The sequence below is a fragment of the Cynocephalus volans genome, chromosome 14 (assembly GCF_027409185.1).
Source record: "Cynocephalus volans isolate mCynVol1 chromosome 14, mCynVol1.pri, whole genome shotgun sequence".
Lineage (NCBI taxonomy): Eukaryota > Metazoa > Chordata > Mammalia > Dermoptera > Cynocephalidae > Cynocephalus > Cynocephalus volans.
Genome location: NC_084473.1, coordinates 90,844,827 through 90,854,405, shown reverse-complemented (window position 1 = coordinate 90,854,405; position 9,579 = coordinate 90,844,827). Strand labels below are relative to the sequence as shown.

Sequence of the window (9,579 nt, the reverse complement as noted above, 5' to 3'; positions counted from 1 at the left end):
GGCCTGCGCGCCTCCTTCGAGAACGCGCGGCGCGCCCACCGTCGGGTCCGCCCGGCCCAGCGCCGCCGTGGGTCCGGCAGCCGCGTGGCGGAGGCGCTACTTGCCCCGGATCCCGGGCGGGACAGGGACAGCAGCGGGACAACTTGGGAAACTTCTCTGGGGCGGACGGCGGGGACGCCGCTGGAAGAGGATGTAGGAGGGTGGTGGCTCATTCCGGCTGTCCCCCGACCTCAATGGGGCTCCAGCGCCGCCGAGGGGCCGACCCCCTCGTCTAGCCGAGCCGGGGCAGCGCTGGCCGCGGGGCGCTCCCTCGGGCCACGTCCGGCCCCGCCATGGACCACCAGGAGCCCTACTCGGTGCAGGCCACGGCGGCTATCGCGGCGGTCATCACCTTCCTCATCCTCTTCACCATCTTCGGCAACGTGCTGGTCATCTTGGCTGTGTTGACGAGCCGTTCGCTGCGTGCCCCGCAAAACCTGTTCCTGGTGTCGCTGGCCGCCGCCGACATCCTGGTGGCCGCGCTCATCATCCCTTTCTCGCTGGCCAACGAGCTGCTGGGCTACTGGTACTTCTGGCGCACGTGGTGCGAGGTGTACCTGGCGCTGGACGTGCTCTTCTGTACCTCGTCCATCGTGCACCTGTGCGCCATCAGCCTGGACCGCTACTGGGCGGTGAGCCGCGCTCTGGAGTACAACTCCAAGCGCACCCCGCGCCGCATCAAGTGCATCATCCTTACCGTGTGGCTCATCGCAGCCGTCATTTCGCTGCCGCCCCTCATCTACAAGGGCGATCAGGGCCCGCAGCCTCTGGGGCGCCCCCAGTGCAAGCTCAACGAAGAGGCCTGGTACATCCTGGCCTCCAGCATCGGATCTTTCTTCGCTCCCTGCCTCATTATGATCCTCGTCTACCTGCGCATTTATATGATCGCCAAACGCAGCAACCGCAGAGGTCCCAGGGCCAGGGGGGGCCCTGGGGAGGGTGAGTCCAAGCAGCGCCGCCCTGGCCCTGGGGGGGCCTTGGCTTCAGCCAAGCTGCCAGCCCAGGCCTCTCCGCTGGCTTCTGCGGGAGAGGCCAATGGACAGTCCAAACCCACTGGGGAGAAGGAGGAGGGGGAGATCTCTGAAGATCCTGGGACCCAGACCTTGCCACCCAGCTGGACTGCTCTTCCCAACTCAGGCCAGGGCCAGAAGGAGGGTGTTTGTGGGGCGTCTCCAGGGGAGGAGGCTGAGGAGGCTGAGGAGGAGTGTGAGCCCCAGGCCGTGCCAGTGTCTTCTGCCTCAATTTGCAGCCCACCCCTGCAGCAGCCGCAGGGCTCCCGGGTGCTGGCCACCCTACGTGGCCACGTGCTCCTGGGCAGGGGTGTGGGTGCTGTGGGCGGGCAGTGGTGGCGTCGGCGGGCGCAGCTGAGTCGGGAGAAGCGGTTCACCTTCGTGCTGGCCGTGGTCATCGGCGCCTTTGTGCTCTGCTGGTTCCCCTTCTTCTTCAGCTACAGCCTGGGCGCCATCTGCCCTCAGCGCTGCAAGGTACCCCATGGCCTCTTCCAGTTCTTCTTCTGGATCGGCTACTGCAACAGCTCGCTGAACCCCGTCATCTACACCATCTTCAACCAGGACTTTCGCCGTGCCTTCCGAAGAATCCTTTGCCGCCAGTGGACACAGACGGCCTGGTGAGCCTGCCTGCTGCTGCCTGTGTGGGGTTGGTGCCAGGTGGCACCAGGGCTATCCTGTTTCTTGCCCTGCTTTGTGTGGTTGCCTCCCTGGGGCTTTCTGGTCCCTGCCCAGATCCTGCAGGCCTCATCGCAGGAGCCCTCTGGGAGGGGTAGGGCAGAGGTTCTGTTCACAGGGATCCAGCTGAAACCTCCCCTTGCTGTGTCAGCTGTGGGGACACCTCTTCTCCACCTCCTGCCTGACCTTCCTGAATGTAGCCAAGGCCAGGCTAGAACAAAGCACCTCCCTCCCAGAGCCCCAGACCCCTACAAGCCAATGGGTGGGCTTCCCTTTCTTGAGGACCCTGTGTTCTTTGGCAAGTCACTTGCTTGTGGTGTTTTTGTTTCTTTTTCATCTCCCCACTTCATCCTCCCCACAAAGAGCAGGAAGCCAGCCTTCCACTTTTCCCAGGAGAGCCTGCTGCTGAGGAGGAGGAGGAGGAAGAAACGAAGACTGTTCACCCACGTTGGGCACCATGGTCCCCATCAGGCACTGTGATGGGGGCTTTATGGGATGGCATAGTCTCTGGGCCCTTCTCCCCTCCCCCACTTTTGGATTTGTGGTTCCTTTAAAGTCCAGAACCATGGATCGATTTCCTTACCCAGCGCCCCTCTGGGAGGTGGGTGGGCACATGGGTGCCACGGCAGGTGGGGCCGTCTGGAGGCCCGGCCTGTCCCTCGACGGGAGATCCCTGATTGCTGGCATTAACCCTCTGCAAAAACCCGGGCGACAATAGCCTGCAGCCTTCTTGCTGCAGGGAGATGAAAGGCTTTGCAGAAAGCTTTGAGCTCCGTGGGGGAACACACTAGAGAACCAGAAAATGTGATTACCCGGCGATATAAAAATCCCTTTTCTCTGTGTTTACCACCACCTGTCTTCCTGTAGACTTTTGTTCTGTGCCTGGGGTGTGTGAATTCCTACCCCAAACTGGAAGCGGGGTGTGGCAGACAGAATCACTATTTCAAGTTAAAGGTTTTCTTTGGGAATGTGCTCATATGCCCGCAAATGTTTGAGTTATTATGCTGCATGACAACTTCTCAACATTTCACCTGCAACATCAAGAGTTTTCAGTGGCTTGGGCCGCCTCCCTTCCCCCAATGGGGGATGAGTCTTTTGTCATCAAGCAGGCAAATTGTTTCCACAAGACAGTTAAAAATACCCACACCATGGGAACAGTCTAAGATGAGAGCGTGTGGCGGGTGGCAGAGCCCCCAGGTGGGGTGCTGGGGCTGGAGCAGGTGAGTTTTCCACTGGAGTACCCAGGCAGGTCTCCAAGCCTCAGAAGCATAACTACCCCCCCCCCCAGGTGGGTGCCTGCTTACTGTCTGGACCCAGCCACGTGACTCCCCTGCACTGATGGGGTTCTGCACTGGGGGGGCCTCTCTCTCCTGGTGCCTGGAGCAACTGGGAGGATTTCAGGGATGTTTCCCAGTCTTCCCCACTGGGAGTGCCTGGCTCCCTGGGCCAGTGGGCACCTTAGCTTGGTGGGTGGGCTGAGCAGAATGGGAAATATTGGCACTCTGATGGGCCTGCCAGATTGGGAAGGATGATGAGGGAGTTTTCTGGGGTGGAGAGAATGAAGGGGACCAAAAAGAGTCCCTTCTGGGGAGGATGGCTATATGGCTTGGTGCCTGGTTGGTTGCAGTTGTGAGGCCAGGGTGTGGCTGGGGGAGCTGGGCTCAGGGGAGGGACTGATTTGTGACCATCCGCTTGCCGATCTTGTGTGTGCCCTGTGGGACCCCCTGGTGTTGTGGCCTGAGGCCTTTTCTTGTGACATGCAGGTGTTTTTTAAAAGTCTGAGCTATTTTATCAATAAAGGATATTTTGTAATAAGTGAGCTGTGTCCTCATTGCCCAAGGGCTGCCAGGAGTAGTTATTTTTCAGCTACTTGCCTGGCAGACTCTGGGTGTCAGCCCAATGAATTGGGGCTCCCTCCCAGGGCCAGTTCTCTCCTCCCCCAACAAGTGTGGCTGGCTGGTACCTCCCCCCCCCACCTGCCTTTGTCCACCCAGCATCCTTAATCACCATAACCAGCCAGTGGGGTTGAGGGTGGCCAGAGGAGCCTGAGACTGGCTGCCTGGGAAGGAAGAGAAGGGAGGGCTTCCCAGAAGAGGTGGCCTTTGGCTTGGATATTGTGGGAAGAGCAGGAGTACACCAAGAGGCAAGGCAGGAAGGTGTTCCGGGCAGGAAAAGGGCATATGCAGAGGATGTTGTGCTGGGTACATTCGTGACAGAGTTTGAGACAGCCCCAAGCCAGCCCTGCTGGTGGCCAGGTGCAGCAGCAGGGGGCCAGCAGAGGGGGTGGGAGGAACATGTGGAGCGAGTGAGGGTCACTGTGCAGAAGGGATGAAGCTGCTGTCCTTGGCGAGGGGCAGGACAGCCCTGCTGCAAGCCGTCCCATGCTGAGATTTGGCCACAGCAGCAGAGCTGGAAGGCCCGTGGAGGCCATTTCCATCAGTCTCCTCATTTCCCAGATGAGGTATTTGAGGCCTCAAAGCCCCCCTGTCCCCTAGCTGCCTCGGAGAGTCAGCCTCTGGGGCCCAAACCAAAATGGCATGGTTCCATGGGGAAGGGGAGGTGGGTGGCGGGCTGGCACAGGGAGCCAATGCAGATCCCAGGGAGGGGAGGGAGGAGCAGGGAGCAGTGAGACCCCCCTTACTCCAACAATGGCTCGGAATCTACACTTTCACCACCTCCTTACTTTTGCGGGGACACGCTTCTGCTAGGAACAACCAGCAAAGACCCCAGTGTATCCACCATCATCAATGGACATGGGGACATGGGCTTTGCTGAGAACCTAACAAGAAAGTCAAGCCCTGCCTGCCCTGCTCCCAGCTCCTCCCACCTGCCAGGGCCCCCCGCAACTAAGGCCTGAGGCTTATGCTGGTAGATGAAGGTCATTCATTGACTCCCTCTTACTGAGCCAGCCGCTCTTCTGGCAGTTTGTCTGATTACTTTACTTAATCCTTTTACCTACCCTGTAAGATAAGTATCAGCCCATTTTATCCAGGAGAAATTCAGGCTCAGAAAGGTGTAATGACTTTTCTGAGGTCATCCAGGCCCAAGCTCTTTGCACTGGACCACACTGTCCCCCATTGCTTGAGTGTCTGCAAGGGAGGCGCAGGCCGTTGGACCCTGGAGTAGAGCACCCTGTCCTGTCTCTGGAAATGGTGGAAGGAAATTACCCTTGCAGGAGTGGGACTGTTTTCAAGCCCATTTTGCATACATTATCTCATTTAATCCTCACACCCTTGCTGGGAGTGGTCACTTTACAAAAAAGGAAACTGAGACTCAAAGTCACCCAGCTGGGTCCCAGAATGACAATACTACAAAATTCAGGTGCAGAAAAATCGTAGGTCCATCTCTTGGGCCAGCTGTCATTCAGCAGTGCTGGTTGCCTGGAGATTCTGAAACTGTATCTGGCTGAATTCAGTAAGTGGCTGTGCTGTGATCGGTTGTTCATGTTTGTCACTGCCACAGAATGTGGAAGTGATGGTATGTGTGTCCCAGGTTTTCCATTCCTAACAACTCAGTCCAATCCCTGAGTTTTATTAAGGAAGAGACTGAGGCCCAAAGAGAGAAGATGACTTGCCTCAGGTGGCCTCACACAGACACATGGTAGCACAGCTGAATTTAGAACCCAGGTTGTCCATCACACCATACCGTCATACTGAAGGAACTGCACCCAGACGCGAGGAGCAACACCCAGACGCAAGCCCACATTCAGGGAACATCTTCTGACAGCCTGCAGTGTGCCAGGTCCTGTGCCAGGCTCGTCCCCATTTTGCTACCTTATTTGGTGCTCAGAAAATTGAGGGGCAGAGTCCCAGGGACTTGCCCAGGGTCATGCAGCTGATAGATGGTGCAGCTAGAGCTGGATGTGGGACCCTTGGCTCCTGACCTGGCCTTCTTTTCCTCTCACGTCCCATTCCTGAAGATCTCTGTGAGCAAGACCTGCTTTGATTTCACCAAGCCCATCTGCGAGTTACTGTGTTATGCAGGCTCAGAACAGCAGGAATGGGGAAGGCGGTGTATGCAGCCTCCCTCCTCCCAGGACTCATCCTGGCAAATGCAGGGGAGGTGAGGGCAGGGGACAAGGAGGTGAGCAATGCGGCTTGGCGGTTCACCAGGTGGATGTGAGTTGTCTTGGCCGGGCACATCCACCTTCTGGCGACATCTTTCTTAAGATGTCCCTGACCAAAGGGAGGCCCTGACACAGAAGACAGGTAAAAAAGAGGTGGGGAGAGGAGGGTTAGGGGGATCCTTCCAGCTGCGCCTGCTCTTGTGAGAATCTGGGTCCTTCGATCTCAGGGAATACCCTTGAGAGTGCCTTCAGAGCCAGCCTCTGCCTGAGACAGCTGCTGAGTAGTTAGGGGCACTGAGAATCCTTCTCTGGAGCGTTGCAGTGGGAGGCACTCTGGACTGCCTGCTCAGAAGGTCCCTGTGAAGGAGTTAATCAGGTCCCTTCCCCCCTCCCTGTCCTCTGCACAATCTCCATTTTGTGTGTGAGGGTGTATGGGGGTGCTGACAGGGAGTGTGAGACCTTGCCCAGCTACCACCTGCAAATGGGGTTGCCGCTGGCTGGGCAGGGGGCATCTGCACAGCTAGGGTCAGTACTGGGCAAACTCACCTCCTGGTGCTGGCCAGGCGCTCTGCTCAGGGGCCTGGTTGCTATGAGCAGCAGGGCTGGGGTGGGCTTCTGTGCCTGTGAAAGTCACTGTGGGGAGGAGGAACTCAGGCTTCATGTCCTGCCTCTGCCACCATCTGTTGGGCTGCCCCTGGGCAGGGCTTGATCCCTCTCTGGCCTCAGTGTCCTTCCCTGTCCACATGGATTGCAAAACCTGTGGTCCCCAGGATTTCCCAGCTTGGGGCTCTATCGCTGCCTTCTTCCCCTTGCCCCAGAACCCTGATGGTCCAGACACAGAAGTTCCTGGAGTTTATCAGTTGTTCCTAGAGTCAGGCTTGTAGGCAGGATAGGGTGTGTTTTCTTCACCTTTGTACCTTAGTGCAGAGTTGGGCACCGGGTCTGGAGTTACTGATCAGTTTGGGGTGGCCCTCTGAAGGGTGCAGTGGCGAGAGGCGTAATGACAGCTCTGAGCAACTAGGGTTCAGTGCCTGACACGCATCATCTGAGATTGGTGTGATTGTTATCCCCATTTTACAGGTGAGGAAACTGAGGCCAAGGGAGGATCTGGCTGAGGTCACCCAGAATCAAGACATAAACCCACCTAATCTAATCTCACCTCTGTTACTAACTGGCTTCAGTCTCTGCCTCCTCAACATGGGGAGCAGGCCCCAGGTCCACCCAGCCCAGCAGAGCCCCTGCCCTGCCTGAGCTTAAGGGTCTCACCTGGAGAGCCCCCTGTGTGTGCTCTGGGGTGGCTCTTCCGGCCTGCTGCACCTCCATTAGAGCAGGAGCCCTGGCAGGGGTGCGAAGCTCCCAGGCTCTGCTCACTCTAGCAGGGAGGCGGGAGCGCTGGGCTAAAATTAGATTCCGGGATTCTTCATGCTCCCGCATCCGTCCTTTCTTCCGTCCGGCCAGGGAAGGCTGCTGTCAGAAGGCCAGAGCTCGAAGGAGTCTGAATGTCAGCTCCCTCCCTCCCCCGGGGTGGCCTGCTCCGATCTTCTCACACCCTGGACTGGCCCTTGGCCAGAGGCTCCTGCCCTTGGCTCAACCTTGTGGTCATCTATTGATTAGCAGTGATTTCAAAGGGGAAATGCTCCCCTTTACTATCCACCCTCCCTACCCCATTCTGCCTCCGCCTTCCCTCCTCTCACCGCTCTGCTCTCTTCTTCCCTGCCCCTTCCTGGCTCTTCCCACTTCCAGGCCTTCAGTGACTGCTCTCCCTTCTCTAAGCCTCCCCAGTGCCTCCTGCTGGTCCTCTGACTTCTGCCTCACCCAGGGGGATGGTTCTGGCTCTTCATGGGGCCTGCAGGCTCCGCGGACCAGTGGTGGCTGCAAGAGGACCGGAACAGACCGAAGACCAAAAAAGAGCCTCCCTCCCTGGAAAGTCGAGGCTATTTCTGTCCCTGCTGCAGCCCTCTGGGGCCCCTGGTAGTGCAGGCGGGGGAGGTTCTGGGCTAGGCGGAGGGTGTGGGTGCGAGGGTCCTGACCTTTGATTTCCCCGGGAGGGGGCAGGCCCCTTCTGGAGCTGAGGGCTGGGCCCCTCCAATCTCAGAGCAGCGGGGGTGCACATGGAAGGCCCTTCCCCCTGCCCTGGCCCCCATGGGGCCTGGGGCTGCTCCAAGAGGGAGAAGAACTCGGCAGGCCGGCCATGGCAATGGGGGACCCAGGTGTCCCTCTGACCCTTTCCCAGCCCAGCCCAGCTGCAGCTGTGAAGGAGGGAGCGTGAGAGGCTGCCTGAGCCTGCTGCTTGGATTCCCTGGACACTTGTGGAGGAGGGGGAGAGGCAAGGGTTAAACCCAACCTTCCCCCATCCCAGGGCAGGAGTGGGTTGGGTGAGAGTAATCACAAGCAGCAGGCTCCTCTGGATCCCTGTGTGTTCTCTGTCAGATGCCACTTGACATAGATGTCCCAGCTGCAAATCCGGGCAGGCTGCGGCTCCTCCATCCCCTGTAGGCCTGGCAGCTGGAGTTAGGGTGGGCACCCACCTGGCAGCTTGTGGAAGGATTCCTCAGTTGCTCCAGAAGCCCTGGCTGGGGTCCTCATCCTAGCAGGGCCACCAAATTGCTGGGTGACCTTGGGTAAATCTCTTTTCCTCTCTGAGCTTCAAATTCCTCATTGTCTAAAGGAGTCAGACTAAAGTGTGGTTCAAATGATGTCCTGGGTGCTACCCAGGAACCACTGGGCAGGGGGAGAGAAGAGCGGGAAGCGAGGTCTCCTGAGCCACCGCATGCTGCCTTTTTCTGCTTATGGATTGTTCAGGAAGCAGTCCCCCCCCCCGCCCCCCCGCCCGCCCACTAGGTTTCCTCCTGTGGCCACCTTCCTGGGCTTGACATTGTGTCTAAAGAAAGGTCAGGGAGGGGAACTCAAGTAGGGGGGGGCAACAGGGGAGGAAGTGGAGTGAGATCCTCTAGGAGGGGCAAGCAGGGGAGGTGGGCTCCCGGGAAACGAAGCTCCCAAGAGGTCACGGCTTAGAAGGAGGCAGGGAGAAGACACGACTTCTAATGGTGGACCCATTTTTGTCCCAACCTTGGTGGCAGAGAGGGCTGCAGCATGTGCCCATGGGCTCCCCCTCTAAGACAGCCCCAAACTTGCCCGCTCCAGCCCTGCTGTAAAGGGACTCGCGGCCTGAGGGCCCTATTCAAAGGCCGCGCAGCAAACATCCAACATCTGTTGTTGTTCAAGCCTGTCTCTGGAGGCTTCAACTATTTCTCCCTCCCCGGGGGGTCAGGGGGCGGGGGGGGGGGGTAGTTCTCATAAATATGGTTTTCTCCACCTCCTGGCATTTCCAGGGATATTTTAGCACCCCTGAGAGATGGTGTCAAGGGCTGCCAGCCAGCCAGACTGGCCCGTACGTTGTCACCACGGTCCAAGCACTGTCAGAAGATGCAGACTGCTCTGACTCCACACACCAGCTCCCCCACACCTGGCTGGATCCACCTGTGACCAGTGCACCCCCCTTTCCCTCCACATTCCTCTCTCAGTCTTCGCTCAGAAGAGCCTCCCTGGGGTGAACTCTGACCACCCTGGAGGTCACGGTCCATTGGCCGCCCTGAAGCCTCTGGGCAGGGCCACGGCGGGTGGCTCTTGCTCCTCTGAATGCCCGTAGCTGTTCACCTGCACCCTCTGGTCATAGGTGGCCTGGGCAGTGTGAGAGCAGAGAACTCCTTGGGGGCAGCCCAGGCTCCACTCCTCCCCACCAGGCCACCCATAACTGCAGGGGCAGGCCCACATCTGGGGGCATTCAAG

General features: G+C 58.7%; 1 protein-coding gene across 1 annotated transcript; it reads left to right on the top strand.

The window, feature by feature from the left end:
• ADRA2B (adrenoceptor alpha 2B) lies at window positions 1-2,176 on the top strand. The gene is made up of 2 exons (XM_063078494.1): window positions 1-1,666; window positions 2,088-2,176. Coding segments are annotated over exons 1-2 (1,335 nt in total). The 5' UTR covers window positions 1-332; the 3' UTR covers window positions 2,089-2,176.
• Window positions 2,177-9,579: the final 7,403 nt, after the last annotated feature.